The 16,860-nt window shown below is 39.8% G+C and overlaps 1 protein-coding gene across 1 annotated transcript in view; it reads left to right on the top strand.

The window, feature by feature from the left end:
* Nucleotides 1–16,860, top strand: part of LOC103806307 (disks large-associated protein 1-like) — a gene marked incomplete at its 3' end in the record, with an annotated part of 61,676 nt that overhangs the window by 15,763 nt on the left and 29,053 nt on the right. The window contains exon 2 of the mRNA XM_009078988.1: nucleotides 14,532–14,709. Coding sequence (XP_009077236.1) covers nucleotides 14,532–14,709 — 178 coding nt within the window. The remainder of the gene's footprint in view (nucleotides 1–14,531; nucleotides 14,710–16,860) is intronic.

Here is a 16,860-nt window from a genome sequence, read left to right as displayed (position 1 = left end):
AGATATTTTAATCCTTTTCAGAGCCTGCGCTGCCATGGTGTGTGCTGCACAGAGAAGCAAGCACACCATACACTGAAAATCACAGTCTGGTTGAGTGGAGGGGGTTCCCACTGTATGCTCTCTCCATGCCTATTCCTGGAAAACCCGTGAATTTTCTGATGAAAAGCCATTTGGAAGGCTTCGGGGAAGCATTTGTCTCTGTTATTGTCTCCTTATTTCCCTTCTTTGGAGAGGACAGACAGCAGCACTGGTGGTTCTACACTGATGGCAGCCTAATTGCCCACTAAGAGCCAGGGAGAGTAAAACCCACACGAGCTAGTGGAGGAGCACTTTTCTATTTACATCCTAAGCTTTTAGGGCACTCACAACAGAGATTATCCATGAGCTTTCCACAGTCTTTTTATGAAGATTTTATTTCTGCTGAGTTTAAAATTGGCTTTTTCCTGTTTGGAAAGGCAGGACTGGGCCTGTTAACTTAAGCAGAAGATGAGGAAAAAATATGACTCAGAATTTTCCATGGACAGACATTCAGCAAAATTCTAAGATTTGACCTGTTAAACATCTAGCAATTACCTGTCTCATTATTTACTTGCTTTTCTCCAGACAAAAGCAACTTTTAAATTTATTTACCATTTTCCTGTTACTGAATATCTTCTTATCAGTGAATAGTGAATAGCTCCACACACAAAAACCTGCTTCACGTATCCAAATTGCTTCCTTCCTGCTATAAATGGATATTAACATGGTAATCTGGAGTGAAAGGCACAAGATTAGTAATACAGCCACTGAGAGTGTGTTATTGTGTTGGGCTTTTCTTTGGTTTCTACTCCCAAATAGCTTTATTCTTAAAGAATAAGAAAGTTACACTTTTAGCAAGTTGCTGGTTTCTGTACAGAAAGAAAATTCCTTTTTCAACCCCAGTGCTGACCTGCCCTTTCTAGTCACCAAGAAAAAATACTTTGAATCACACAAAACACATAAAAACGCTTTCAGTCCTACAGTTTTTGTAATGATATGCTGAATGCTATGAAAGTAAATTGCCCTATGAATCCTACTTAATTGAAAATTGGGTCCATAATTCATCTGGGCTGTAAAAATCAGAATATATTCTAAGATATAAGATACGTGCAAATTCTCTTTTTATATGCTGTTTCTTGAGTTCTTGCACTTTGTGTATGTATGCTTTCCTCACCAACTGTGAAAGCTCAAGATATTTTTTCCTTTAACTGGAAAGGTTTTGCAAGCCTCATGAGATGAGCTTTAAGAAAAACATAATGCATTGCAGAAGCGTAATAAATAGCAATCATTGGCAGCACTACATCGTTCCTCCCTCTAGTGGCTGACTGGCTCCAGTGAGAATAAGTGAAGCTCTTTATTAATAGAATTATTCCATTAGTTTAGCTACTGGGAACTTACTGTTTTCAAGCTAGCATCCTCCAGCTTCCTGCCTACTTGGTGCCTCTGTGTACACATCTGTGACTATATGCGACCAGCCGTTCAGTTTTTCAAGGACACCTCTCTACAGTGTTCTCAAGCTTTCCCAGTCCCTTCTGTACATTATATTATATGATTCCCAGTAGCAGTCAGGTGAAGAAGGTCAACCCAGTTCTATTGCATTTCTGTGGTTTCACGAGGTAATTTATCACAGCTGATCTCTGAGGTATACCAAACCAGAAAAGTGATGAGTTTGATGCAGCTTAGTTTGTCTAGTCATGGTGCAACACAGGGAACTGTGTTTGGACAGTGAGCATAAGACTAGTGCTTCCTCTATCTGTCTGGATGTATCAGTGGATGCCCATACACCAGTGGGCAGCTCAGGCATGTTCATGCCATTAAATGAAAACTATCCCTTCGTGGATAGTTCGAGAAAATGTAAGGGTGTTAACAGAGCTGAAATGCTCCACCTAATTTTGCCTAGCAGCAGCCCCTATCTACTTAGTTGGATGGACAAAATTCAGTGGGTTAGCAAATTGGCCCTTACCTGGAACATCACAGAAGAAGCCAGAGTCCCAGGACACTGAGCAGACCTTCAAAGGTGAGATCTCACCAGCACACAAGGACAGCCTGGTGTTCAAACATCATCAGACAGGTCTCTGCCCTGCTGACCTTGACAATAAGAAATAGATTAATATGTTATCATAATGTTGCTGTTTTCCTAATCAAGGTGACCAAAAGCCTGAGCAGAAAACTGACTGCTTTAAATACAACAACCTTTTAAGGAAAAAGTCATCTGAGGAAGAGGGTACTCACTCATATGATGCAATTAAATTATGTAACTTCAGGGCAAAATTGCAGCCTCACTCATAAGAGTTGTGAGGCTTCAGCAAGTCATACAGGTTTCATTACACTTTGCTTAAAATTGACATTTTAGGCATTAAACATTTCCATAGTTTACTGAAGTTTTATTAGGCTGGGGGTCTTTACAAGTAGTTCTGTCTTGGCAAGACCATTGACTTGAGATGATATCATAAATCATCACCCACAGTCAATAATGGTTTTAATCAGAAAATGGTTCTTCTTCTAAACTACCTGTTGACCATCATACCAGATATTCTGTACTCTCTATTAACCAGATATCCTGCTTTATACACAATTTCAGTTTCTGGGGCTGAAGTTTATTATTCAGTTGTTCTCTGACCTTAGCCTCCAGTAACACAATAAAAATATGGTGTTGCGATTCATTTCCGTGAAAGAACCTCAGTTATGTTTGCTGACTTTAGTTCAGCATCACAAAGCCACCTAAGAGGTGCTGTAGGGAAGTATTAACACGCCTGTTTTCTGAGACTGAAAGTTTATATATAGACTTCTCCTCCAGGTCACACAGCAAATTTCAGTCAACACTGAAATCTGAACCCATGAGCTGCAGTCCCCTGCCTATGGTTTTAAATGTCAGGTAGAAAGTATTTATCCAGAAAATTTAGTTTATTTTTCCCTTTACTCTCCTTTTTTTTTTTTTTTTTCTGTTGTGGTGTTTAAACCAAAAGCATAGATATCCAAGTATTTTCACCTTCTGAGCAGGACAGAAGGACATCTTCAGCTTCAACACATATCCTACCATTGTGTTCTAAAAAGGGCAGAGGGTTTTCTTAACTCATTCACTAGAAAAGTGGTTGGTTATTTTGTGATTCATATGGAATACAGAGCACACTGTTAATCAGTCATATGTAAGGACCTAGCTTTACTCCCTTCACTATGCAAACACAGACATTTAGGCTTTTTTTTTTTTTTTAATCCAACTGCTGGATTTTTTATCACTTTTTTTTCTTTAATTTGTCATTGGAAAAGGTCAGTGTGCCAGTTCAGTAAACCATATATTTTAATTACAAGTATGATAATTGAATTCAAATAAATATTTGGAAATATTTAGGAATGCCTACTGTTACAGATCAAGAGGCCACCTAAATTTCACAGGAGTTAAGGCTTTCTTCCTTTCTAATGAGCTGCACAACCTTTTCGAAGTTCCTCAACCCAGAAGAGCATCCACTGTTTGGAATTATTTTTTACATTCTCATTCTCTCCCCCTGAATCATTGCACTTGACACTAACAGGTTCATGAATGACATGATAACCAGCTGTCCATTCCTTTACTCACAGAGCCAAATAATTATTTCAGGGTATTTCTATTTCATGGGATTAAAAAATGCCTATTTTAAAGAATTGCAAAAGGAAAAAAAAAATCACTTTCAGTCCCAAGCAGGATTTTGCATTATTATGCAGGTTTCTTAAGACATTTATTTCCTTGGTTCTCTCATACTCCAAAATAAAATTAGTTCTATTTTATCAGGATTTATTCTGTACAAGTTTGGCCCAATGATAGACTACAACACAGATGCCTTTTTAAAAATTAAAAAAAAAAAAAAAAAGAAGAGCAGGAAAAAGATCTAAATATGTGTGTTAAGCATAATTTACATTTTTAGAGCAAACTTCTATTTATCAGAAAAATTTTCATAATGGAAATCAGCTGCAGACTTTCGCCTTGAGATAGTCAGTGCTTTGACCCTGTTTATAAAAGCATTCACAAGACAACTTGCCCAAGACCACTGTGTATATACCTGAAATAACAGGTTATCACCTTATATTGTATCTCAGTGCAGCAGACAAAATTGCTGCAAAACAAAACTGGAAAAGACTTTGTAATGGAAAGAGAGACTTATAAAATACCCAGACAACTGGGTTTTTGGAATGAACTGGGCTTGTTTTGAGGGATTTCTTTTGATGTAAAATCACTTGAAGGGAAATTGGTAGCAGCTGCTTTGTCTCTGAGGAATAGCTCTGGTAAAGTTACGTGGAAAGATATTCTCCCTGCTCCTGGGGTATTGCTTTTGCTGTGGAAGATCAGTGAGAAAAGTGAAAATCCCCCAGAGCAGCAGAGTGCTGCCCAAAGAATCAGTAAAGAATTTGCCAGAAACTCTACTGCACACCATCATTTTTTATTCTACTTTCAATCTAGACATTACTTTAAATAAAAATATAGAATAAAAGTTACCATTTCTAGGTTTTTTGGTATGACAGGAGAAATTGCAGGGATTTATCTTAGTCAGTGATAACTCCCAGCTGAAGAGTTTTCCCAAAAATCTTTGCTTTTTTTAACAGGAAGAGACAGCTGCAAGTCATATCTTAGCTCCAAGCTATACTTAACCAGACAGACCTTGAGAAACTGGTTGTGGAGTTATCCAGGAGCTCATTGCTCTGTCTTATCACCACCACCCCTCAAGCCCTGTGCCATCAGGAGTGGCCAGAGCCTATTTCAAGTCACCATCTTCCAGGTGTCTGCAGAGAAACAAAATGTAGTAAGTGAGAAGTACTTGCTTATAGAGGAAGAAAAAGCAGGCTCCTCTTCAGGCATTTCAGACTGCTGAGTGTTCTTCAAATACAAGCCAGCTAAAATAGAGGATACTGAAATAGCCACTTAGTAGGAGTGCACATACGATCTTTCAACATGACCCCATCAAGAGACAAGAGGAAAGAAAATCCACAGTCACCATCTGTATGTATGACAATCAAGGCCAACAATTTGCAAGTGTTATCAAGAAATAATGCATGCCTACAGTGAGTGAGATACTCAGAGTATTTGTTAGGTAGCATGCTTTGCCCTGTGTTGAATCTTGCCATGTCAAACTTTTATTTGGAGTTAAGGCTGTTACTCAAAAGTGTAAGAAGGTGAGTCCAACCCCTTAGCTTATTGGATTTGGGATTTTTCTCTTCTCCCTCGCAGAGTTACCAGCCTACCCTCATCCCTGCTTTAAAATGTGCTTGCTTTTCAGTTTCTCCAGTAGTTTGGCTTGTGTTGCACATATGTACAGATGGTGTTGAATCTGCTGGGTTTGCTTTTTTTTTCTTTAGTAGGTAACCAAAACTTTTGAAATGGCAGAAAATTGAATAGGAAGTGAAAAAATGCTGCATATGTAAAACGCATTTTTTCAAAAGTGCAGGTGGCTGCTTATGTATGCAAAGGCTTTGGAATAACGTTATTGATTGCAAAACTAAGATGCGTTCCTAATCTCACTGGGAGATGTTTATACAGATCTAACGTGGAAATGTCTTTCTGATCGAGGTGGCTCAAAGGCAGGAACGTGATAGGGCTTACAGTCTCATGGTCATGCAGCTTGTAGGTGATTATTCCTTGATTTCAGGTCCAGGAAGACCTGTGCAGTTGAGGACACTGAATGCTGAAAATGCATTGCAAGTTTGCAGGAAAAAATTGCTCTTAAATAAATACAGCAGTGACATTCGATAGAGCAAATGCTTTCTTAGTATTTACCTAGCAAACATTATTTGTAGATAAATACAGCCCAATATTGTAACTTGGAGTAGCACGGGAGGACCTTTCAGTTACGGGAAGTCTGCCCAGAAGATGCCTTTTAGCTGAGCTGGAGTGCTATACTCCCACTCCCAGGAGCAAGCCAGAGCTCCTGCATAAATTGTGGTGCTAAGCAGGCAAAGCTAGTTGTGCTGCCAGCTCAGCACACAGCCAGGTGACATTCCTGAAAAGTAACTGCTTTCCTCTTGCTGTTTGGCAGAGAGATGTAATTCTTGGGTGTTCCCACTGACAGAATTAATCAAAATTTTAACGTAGGAATGGGGGAGACCTGAAAATTAAACTAAGCAGGTGAGGTCCAAGCTTGTGGAGACCGTGATTCTTGTAGAATAGCACAAGAACTGCAACAGGGAATATCTTAGAGCAGCCTTCCAGTACTGAAAGGGGGGCTACAAGAGAGCTGGAGAGGGACTTTTTACCGGGGCATGTAGTGATAGGACAAGGAGGAATGACTTCAAGCTGACAGAGAGTAGGTTTAGATTAAACATTGAAAAGAAATTCTTTCCAGTGTGGTGGTGGGACACTGGCACAGGTTGCCCAGAGAGGTTTTGTGGGTGCCCCATCCCTGGAACTGTTCAAGGCCAGGATAGATAAGGCTCTGAACAACCTGATCTAGTGGAAAGTGCAGGAGGGTTGGAACCAGAGGATCTCTACAGTCCTTTCCAACCCAAACTGTACCCTGAGGTAAAAAAAAAAAAGCTGTCAGTCTGTATTCTAAGTTGGTATAAACTTAATACTAATACAGACTAAGAGACACTAGCTGCTTACCATGAAAGCATCAGGAAGCACAAATCTGCAGGTGGGCAAGAGGATGTTTTGAGTGTGTTTACACCAGACACCCAAGAGAAGGAAAATAACAATGTGATTTGACTCACTTGTGATAATGGCAGCACTTAGGGAAATGGTGATGAACTGGTCTGTGTCCAATGTCAAAAGCTATGCCTGAGTGGACCTGTAGTAATGTCCTTCCATCCTTCTTCAGGGACTTGCCTTCAGACATATGCTTGCAGGTGGCTAGCCAGCAGATCGAAATGCTTGAATTAGTAAAATAAGAATTTAATCTGAGCAGACTGTGGATGACTTTTAAGTCTCACTAGTGAGGAGAGGTGGCACTGAAGTAACCAAGAACAGAAAGTGATGTGGAATCAGGTGGATGAGCCTGGTCTCAATAAGGAGAGCTGAAGGTGTGGCTTCTGCAGGAAGGAGGGTTTGACTTTTGTGGTGGCAAGAGAGAGTTCATCAAAGCAGTGGTGGATGGTTTCAATAGGGAAAGCAGCCAGGGATCCATCCTCACCCAAGCAGGGTCCAAAGAGCTCCAGGCAGGGCTGTGGGCATGGCTGACGTGCTCAAGCCCTCAGGCAGTGTTCATTCTTAGTGCTATATACCTGATTCAAGGCAAGAGCTTTTCCAGCTTGGGTAAATAAAGCTCTCTGTACTGAGAAACACCGGTTCCTGGAATTAGCCATGTGTCTAGGTTCAGACAACTTTCCCTCCAGCAAGGACCTCCAAAAACACCTTTGAACATGTACCCAGTAAGACTGGCAATAGGGAGGACATTAAGGCCCACAGCTTTCCCTAAAAAGGGTCTTCTGAGAGGAGAGCTATTCTCAAGCTGGCTGTTCTCAACAATGTTATATCTTATTCTACTTCATGTGGCAAGAGAGGATGGATTTCTCTTCTAGTGTAAACAAAAAGTGTGTGGTTTTATACAGAAGCAGCTTACCCTGGCATCACTGGGTTGTGCTGGTTCATCTGGATTGAACTGTTTCTACCTTTCAGCATTTCTTTTCACTCTCCGGGGTGGAAGAGAAGAGTGCTCACAACTATTCCCACACACACACCCGCACACAGGAATAAGAACCAGCATGTAGACCAGATTTCTGATTAAAGAGAATTGTATAATGTCTGTCTGCATCATCTTCCATCTGCTTTTCTTGCCAACTCAATTGCATATGTGCCATTTTCGTGCTGTGCTCTATTCTTTCATGTCTAGAAAGCAAGGAGAAAATACGGTATGTCAATGACAAGGAAAATGTTACTTAAAGTCATTAGCCTGGGGATTTTTCATTGTACAAAGTACCTGAGAGGACCTTTGAGATAAAAATGAAGCTTCTTTTTAATATATATGTGAATTCCTATGCAATAATCATCTTTGTTTGCTAATATCTTAATAACTAGAGATTGATCTTGAAACAAAGTCACACAACCTCAATACCTCCACATCCCAAAAAGCAAGAAAAAAAAAATAACCCAAAGCTTCTGTGTCCTTTGAGAGGAAAGCAGGTTTGTAGCAAAATCACAAAGAAGTGCTCTCATGGCTGATTCTGAAGCTGGCAATAGTCATATGAGGAGGAATCTAAAAGGGACTGGGCTTTTTAGAAGCATTTGCTACTGAAAAAAACATTGATCCAGTTCCTGCTGCCCTCAATCAGACAAACAGGAGCTCTCTAGCAGGACACCATGTGCTTACTCAAAAACCTAACAACAGCTAGAGACAGACACGTTGGAGAACTGTGTGACACCAAACTCTTGGGACTTCTAGGGCATTTTTTAGGTTTTTTTCTTTTTAAGTGCTCTCCTTTACCAGAATCTGAAAAATCAGAGACAGACAAAATGCACCATACTGCAATTTCTACCTTTATTCACTATGGGAAAAACTCTGTCACAGGCATGTCCATGCAGTTTTGTGCTATATGTTGGCTGATCCATGCAGTGAGGACGATTTGTTGTCTGGTAGTAGAATCTTTTATAATGGAAAAGGAAGCAAATGCCATATTTGTGTTGATGACATTGAATTGCTCTTCTGCAGATGAGCTTTATCTGGGTGTCTCCAAGTTTTTGATTTTCCTTCCTCATACTTGACTCTTTAGCAGCACACCGAGGACTTGAAGAGAGGTTTTATTGGTTGAGGCTTGTTTTAGCTTCAAGGCAGGAAATCCCCATGAGAAGATTCACTTGATTATAAACAAGAACAGAAAAGGAGATCTTCAAAACCTGGAAAAATCCCTGGGCGAGGAGCAAATGCTCAAAACTGTTTAGGTACTGCCCTTGTCTCCATCAGTAGCATGACAGCTTTGTGCTCACTGCACCAAAAAAGTAGCAGAACATAGGTGCCAACATGAACAAATAATCCCAACCTGGTGACCCATGTCATGACCAGGATCAGACACATGCACTTCAGTGACTTTGTTCTGTACATGTTCCTCCCTGATGTCCTTCAGTGTTTCACTTGTGTCAGGCTGCACTGGATTATTCTACCTTCTAGCAACACTAAAATGCAAGTAAAATTAAGTACAAAAATGTACACCAGATGTGCCCACCAGCCACACCAGAGGTGGGACATTCAGCTGAGGATAATTAATCCCCAGGGAACTAAGCCGTCCATTGTATGCTGCAAAACTGAGAGCTGGGATACTTATCAGTAGTGATGGCTTTCGGGTTTATTTTTTTCTTGGTTTTGGGTTGCATGTGGTGTATTTTTGGGGACTTCCTCATCATTTGAAGGTGAATTTTAACAGAATCCTCTCCTGGCTTACAGAAGCATTCAGGACATGTTCCTGGACTTCCACTGTATTCTCCTTTGTCATTTTCAATTGGCAGACCATAGTACTATTCTGGCACAACACTGCACTTGGTGCTATGATTCTGAATGATGAACTTGCAGAAGACAATACTGTCTTGGGACTAACATTTTTTTATATTGTGTCTGGCCTAAAAGGGGTAAAAAGCAGCCATCGTCAGTCTTGGCTTTCCTTTTTTCATTCAGAAATGAAATGTAATAAATGAAAGTGTTTTTCATAAAGAGCAAATGTATGCCACAGTGCATTGTGCTTTCCTAAATTAAAAGGAAACATTTGAAACTAAAATTGCCTGCTCTTGTAAATCCCTGTTGTTTATCTTCTCTTCGGCATTCGAAAGACATTTTGAAGGCAAAGGAACTCTTCCAGGAATATATTCAAAGCTAATTCACTCTTAGTTGCTAACACTGCATTTTGAACCCGTTAATATATATGTTTGAATGAGCTAAATTATGGCTAACATATGCAAGTCAGAAATGACAAGGCAGTGTGTAAAGACAGCATATAGCTTTCTTTCCCCCTTCATTCATCCTGGGCCATTGTCTGAGTTGGGCACTAGGCTAAGACTATTTCGTGCCTCTTTTTCAGACTTCCAACTACAAATCAGAGCAAAGCACCTGAATCTTGCTCTTTTCACATCTACCTCCACTGACCAATTCCTTACTCTGCAAATAGTCAAATAAGGGACCAGAATGTGTCTGGATCTGAATTAAATCATGTAAATCATGTTAATATTGTGTAAATATGAACACATCTGTAACAGTGGGTTAAAAGTATTTCTTAACATGCATGTTGCAACAGTGGTAAGGCGATTAGATGTGTGTATTTTAAATATTTTCTTTTCTCTGTTTGAGTGAAAATAGGAGAATCAGCCTTAGTGTGTCTGAAATGTACGGAGCAGAAATCACAGTGCAGTATGCAAGGTAGCTTAAAGATTTCCTTACACACCTACATAATCTTCTGGTTTAGATTCTTCACTAGAACGTGTTTTCTGATTAAATTAACACTGTCCTGCCTCTCAGAGCCCCTCACAGACATTCTGTTGCATTTTTCCCTCACTGGTGGGGTGCCTTGATCCTCCCTGAGGCAGAGTGTGGATCAGAAGCACTTGCCTTCTATCCAAGGGAGCATTTATTTATCGATTGGGACTCAGCAGACTCCGTTTCCACCCACCTCAGCTTAGGGCTGGCTCCTTCTGTGGTCAATTCTCTTGGGAAACCTGCAGCAGCAATCAGCAGAGATGCAGAAACCCAAAGGTTTCATCTTCTCCTGATGCCTCTTGCTGTGGTTTCTGGGAAGCACATCCAGTAGTTCTGTGCCTCCCACCCCGCACATTATCAGTGTGTGGCTGTTGTGTCTGTGCTCCCATCCTGAAGCCTGAGGCAAGTGCAGCAGTATGGGGAAAGGAATGATGCAGCCAGTTTGGGATGAGTTGCCGCTTGTGAGTGCAGCATGCTGCCTTCAGGGACAGCCCAGCCCCAAAGCGTGCTGCAAGCTCCATCAGTGCACCTTCAACCAGCATCATCATCACATTGTGTATCCACAAGGGACTAGAAGCCTCCCAGGCAAAATCTCTCTTCTATCATAGGAGTGAGGATGAGCCATGTATAAGCCTCCCAGAAAAGTCTCTGTCTCTGACTTCAGGACTACCCTTTGGTGCTTGTCCCATGTCACACCAGCAGACAATGTGACACAGAAATGATGGAGCATGCTTGAGGAGCTTGTTCAATAACTTTAATAATTCCTATCCCCCTTCTGCCAATTAATATATCCAATGCAGTGAGTGGAGCCAACAAACCATTTTGTATTGGTCAAAGAGCTGTCCCAAAGTCTCAGTCCGTTGCATGTTGTACTTAGTTGTGGAAATTTTGGTGGCACAAACAGAAGTTTAGGTAATGAAGGATAAATGAAAGATGGACTTGAACCCTTAAGGAAGAAAAGAACATTTTCATTTACAGGTAACTGCTAATAGTAACTCTGAGAAAATAAATTAGACATTCAGATCTTGTGCATCCTACACAGTCAGGTTTATTTCTAAATATATAAGTATTTTCAAAATTTCCAGCAGCATTTCAGCTGTTCATTTAACTGTACTGTAGAACATAGTGACGATTTGTTATACAGCTTTAAAAGCAGCAGTAATCATTATAAATGCAAACATTCAAATGTTTCTTTCTCTATGTTTAAATCCTTTTTATTTTTATTTTTTTCTCATCATTACATCTAGTGAAACAAGATATTGTAGCAATCAGTAAGCAAGGAGCCACCTCCTTCAACAGCTGCCAATAACTTACTCTGGTTTATACAACAGAGGTGTGCACAGACTAAGATAAGTAGTCACCTGCAAAATACGGTTCGAGATTTGTGTCAAACTGACCAGTCATATAGTCAGGAACAAAAAAGAAGAAAGTGGCAGCTGTGCTGATCACCCACATCTGAAACATCAGGGAAACATCCACTCTTAGGGATGGACGCCCTTGTTTCAAGCAGAGGTGGGAAAATACTATGCAACACTAATATGTACACAAAATGATTTTCTATATTTTTGGTGGCTACATGATGGCTTTTCATGATGCTTCCATGAGCATTTGATATGATCTTTACTCTGGCTGCCACAGCAAAGTCTTGCTGCTATGGATACTTGCATCTTGTTATATTGGTTCCATATTTTAAAGGGCACCTCCCTCAGCACTTGGAGATTTTTGTCTGGCAATATCTGTGCATTGAATTTTGTGATGTGCTGCAGTCTTCTTGCAGGCGCAGCTAATTAGTGAACAGCGACAAGCCCCAGGTGACATATTTGACTAACTGGCAGCTAATCAAGCATATTTGAATTCTGCATGTCACATATTGGCAGCAAAATGTTCACAACATATTCATAAAATATGTTTTGAATTAATTTAGGAAATGCATTTCAGGCAATGCTGTGCAGTTTGCAGATCTGCAGCATGGTGAAGTACCTCACATGCATCTGAAAAATTATGTCTGTTGAATTGTTCATTCTATTTCATCTTTTTTATTTTTTAGTGCTTTTTTTTTAATCTGACAACAGACAAGATGGGTTTTTTCTCGAGTTACATGATTAGTGTTAGTTGCCATAAAGTTGTAGCCAGCCATTACTAACGGTTGTTTTTTCGTCACTTTCTCTGCCTTTTTTGAGTTGTTTGGAACACCACTAATTATGATGTCTAAAAATCTGCTTTTGTCATGTGGAATCGAGTGGTGTAAGAAGTCAAAGCATACGAATATGGTTGCTGTGAGTATTACATCATACGCACAGTGAAAATGGCTTTATCCTCATCTTGTGACAGGAGTATCAAATCATTAGCATTATTTTTATTAGGCAGGTAATTAGTAGCCAGAGAATACAGTATTGTAGAGATGGCCTAGATTTTATTGCAGTATTGTACCATTCAGAAACAGACCTAGTTTCTGAACTACTTAGGTGTGCGATTACACAATGGAATTGTCCTCCCAAAGCACATTGACAATTACCAGAATTGTGCATGCCACCGGGAAATTGCTCATACTAATTACTATCATTAGATACTTGAATACAAAATATCTGCAAATGTTTGAGGAATTAGACATAAAATGGATTATCTTCTGTAAGGTCAGCTGTATATATATTTCTAAAGATGAGGGGACCAAGATTAAGCCTGCAATTAGGTTGCAGATTTTTCTTTCATATACCTGTAAACGTTCATGTGGGATTTATATTTTTAAATGGAAAATTTAGTTAATATTTTAATTAGTTTGCTTTGTGATACTTGGAGAATATTAAAAGTATTTCCAAAAATATAGTGAAGAACCACCCTTTTGATACTTTATCTATTGATGAGTTGTTTCAAAACAAATATAGCCAAATTAATTGTATTGCATACAAGGTATGACATGGATCACTTTTTGTGACTCACATTCATTATAGGATGTCTTAGCTTGTGAAGACAGCACTTAGCCAGCATGTTCAAAGGATAAAACATCTTGCAGGTGGATTGTTTCTACACACTATAACCTTTGCTAGCTGACTCTAAGTATATATGACAGGAGTACAGCTGTTTGCACATATTACCTGGAGGGAGGGAGGGAGGGAGGGTGTTGTTTGGTTTTGAAGGCTTGTACGTCTCATCTGTCACTTCTATTGGTAAAGTAGGCAAACTTACCACTTCAGAAACACAACTGTGGGTTTTAAACTTCTAATTTGACACTGTCATGTAAAGCTACTTCCCTAGCCTACATTTTGTTAACATGTAGCTCAAGCCAGGACTAAAATAAAATGTAAAGCGTATCAAAACTTACCAGGTGCCCCAAATTCTTGGAATTACTTCCCAGATTAAGATATACCATAGAGTGCATTTTGCATGTTGTGTGTGATCTGCCTTCCCTATTGGCCTGTACATGCTTGAAAGCTCCATGAGAAGCAACTCCATTACATGGGTACATACACAAATACATGAGAGTCACAGCATTTCAAGAAGTGGATGTTCATCTGATAAGTTTAGAATCATCCAGACAATCTTACTTAGCAGACCTCTCCTTTCTTTACCCACCTCTCCAACTGGTTTTGGTGGTTGCTGCATTCAGCTCTGTAAGGACACAGGACTGCACTCATCTCAGTGGCTCTGCCTGCTCTTTTAAAACCAACACATGAAGTCATTTCAATGTTATCACTTCAGAAGTCCCACATAGTGGGGAGTTTGCTGGAGTTGGTTGCTGTCATTGTCAGTACAGTGTAAAATTTTTCCATGCTCTGTCAGTAAATAAAATGAAATTGATTTTGCCATTCTGCTTAGGCATGGTTTACAAAAACATGAAAAGAAAATCCTTTCCTTCTTTCTCTCTTCACCAAATAAATGATTTTGCCATTCTGCTTAGGCATGGTTTACAAAAACATGAAAAGAAAATCCTTTCCTTCTTTCTCTCTTCCTCCCACCAAATAAAAGTGTTGGGTAATCCAAATAAAAGTACTGACATTATCCTTATTTTATAAATATATAAGGACTGTGAAATGATTTGTTCAAGTCAGTCTATTCCATTGTAAAATGCCTGGATATTCTCACTCTTGGTGATGCCATTTGGATTTGATGAACTATCTTTTTTCTTTCTTTTTCTTTTTCCCCACTCAAACTTCTCAGGATATCCAGTGAACACTCGCCAAAGCTTCAGATTCGGAGCCACAGTTACCTGAGGGCAGTGAGCGAAGTCTCCATCAACAGGAGCCTGGACAGCCTGGACCCTGCAGGGCTGCTGACATCCCCCAAGTTCCGCTCCCGCAACGAGAGCTACATGAGAGCCATGAGCACCATCAGTCAGGTGGGTGACATGTACCTGTGGCAGTCTGGAAAGCAGCTGTCACACTGGACACTGACCAAATCCTTGCAATAGAAGAAACTGGATTTTGCTTCAGGTGGAATCAGGCCATTGCCTACTACATATTTTCATAACATTTTTAAGGAAACAGGAGTGTTTGTGAGGGTGGAACCCTTCATAGTGCCATAACCTGGTCTTTGCAAGTGGATGAGTGGCACAGTATGCATTACTTTGAGGAAGCAGTCTAATTTTTTTGTTTTTCTTTTCCAAAAGCAGGCGCTCACCAACAGGGTCTTCAAACAGGGTTCTTGTAAGGATCTCTTTACCTCCAAGAAATAATGTTTGAATGCCTAAAAAAAAAAAGTTCATATGCTGAGTGAGATGCTAAAGAAAAATTGTCCTGAATATTTTGTATTTCACAATCTTATTAGAATTTTATTAGAAATTTTAGAGCTTTCTTTATGCTATTGTATGCAAGAACTTGCAATAACTTAACCTTGCGCATCTCTGAACTTTTCACGTATATAGTACAAATGTTGCAGTGTATATATATATATATATATATATATCAAGTGCAAAGGTCTGACTGTATTGTTGCCCTGAAATCCTGTAAGACCAAGCTCATTCTAAAGTAAAAGAAAAATGAATCCCACTGTGGCACATTCAGTTTATGAGTTTTAATGTCATAAAATAGCCTGTCCTTGCATTCAGAATGCTTGTACAGTTGAACTCGTAAGCAACAGATCTGAAAGAAGTACGAAAGCACCAGCACACCCCAGGGCAGTGGGTCAGTAGTTCATCTGATAAATCCTGCATGTCCTTAGCATGACTTTGGCATGTTTGCTTAACTGGATCATTTGGGTAGATCATTTGGATGAAAGAACTTTCTTGCACTAGTCTGGAAGTGCAGCAGGCAGGATTTGTGGTGCCAGATACTGGCCCTTTGTGACTAGCATGTCAAGTCACTGCAATGTTGAAAAAAAGTGCATGACATCAGTGATGCCAGGACTTCAGCTGTGGCCATAACAAATACATGTGCCATTCAATATGGAGCTGTCATTTGAATTTCTGCAGTGTACTATGTTTAGACACTTCAGAGTATTCACCTGTGTATTTTGAATTGAGGCACTTTGCATAGGGTATGGGCTGATGCTCTAGAAAGAGGATCAGGATGTATCTAGAAGGAAACAGCACCGAAATTCAGGCAACTAAATGAACATTAGGTTAGGTTATTTATTTAGCTGGACACCTAACACACATACAAAGCTGTGTCTGGCCAAGGAGTGATTATCATTTACCAACATGAAGAAGCTGGTTTTTTTTTTTTAAATTCAGAGATATTTATTTGAGGACTGGCTATTCTCTGCCATAGTAAGATTGTTCTTTATGATGTACTACCCACTACTCCTCCATGCTCTTTTAAATAGTTTCCCTTTGAAAAAAAGACGTTCTACTCTTTGAGATTTTTTAGTTATGTGTAGACTCAGCAAAACATTTTTCTTCATAACACTAATCCTGGAAAAGAATTTCTGATGTGGGGTTTTTTTTCTACCACCTTAATACAGTCTTTTCTTCCTCTGCTATCTTAGCCTTTTACATGCTTGAAAACTAACAGAATCCTCAAGTGATGGTTTCCATCTGCACATTTCCTACAGTAATAATTATTGTGCTTTAATGCCAAGCTCAGGGCTCGATTCTCAGTTTAGAAACACGAGCATCCATTACTAATTAAGCCAATATAAATGGCTTCCAGGTTTGTAAGACCTGCTCCAAGGCCCCATGTTTCTGGGTGTTCTTTAACCCACATGTGTGCAAGTCTTTGTCACCACCTAGTGTCTGCTCCACAAAGGGTCTAAAGATTCCCTTGCATCTCTTACTCTCAGCCACAGATGTAGTTATACAAACATTTTTGCCCTGCAGCAAGGCTGGTTCCCTTATCAGCCTCCCATTTCCAACTGTTTGTTACCACTTCTACTCTCCAGCTCCCCAAACACTCAGGTTTATCACTGTGATTGCATGTGGGTTGTGTTGATTATGTACCAGGGTTAATCTGGGTTTTTTGGCTTTTTCCTCACCCTGCAAAGAAAGTGTGATTTTATTTTTTTTGTTTTTCAATGTAATGAGCATAATGGCCAAAGTTTGAACCTCTGTTGT

This window comes from Acanthisitta chloris, unplaced genomic scaffold (genome assembly GCF_000695815.1).
Source record: "Acanthisitta chloris isolate BGI_N310 unplaced genomic scaffold, ASM69581v1 scaffold8497, whole genome shotgun sequence".
Lineage (NCBI taxonomy): Eukaryota > Metazoa > Chordata > Aves > Passeriformes > Acanthisittidae > Acanthisitta > Acanthisitta chloris.
Note: the sequence above shows the minus strand (reverse complement) of the source record. Positions and strands in the feature narration are given on the sequence as shown.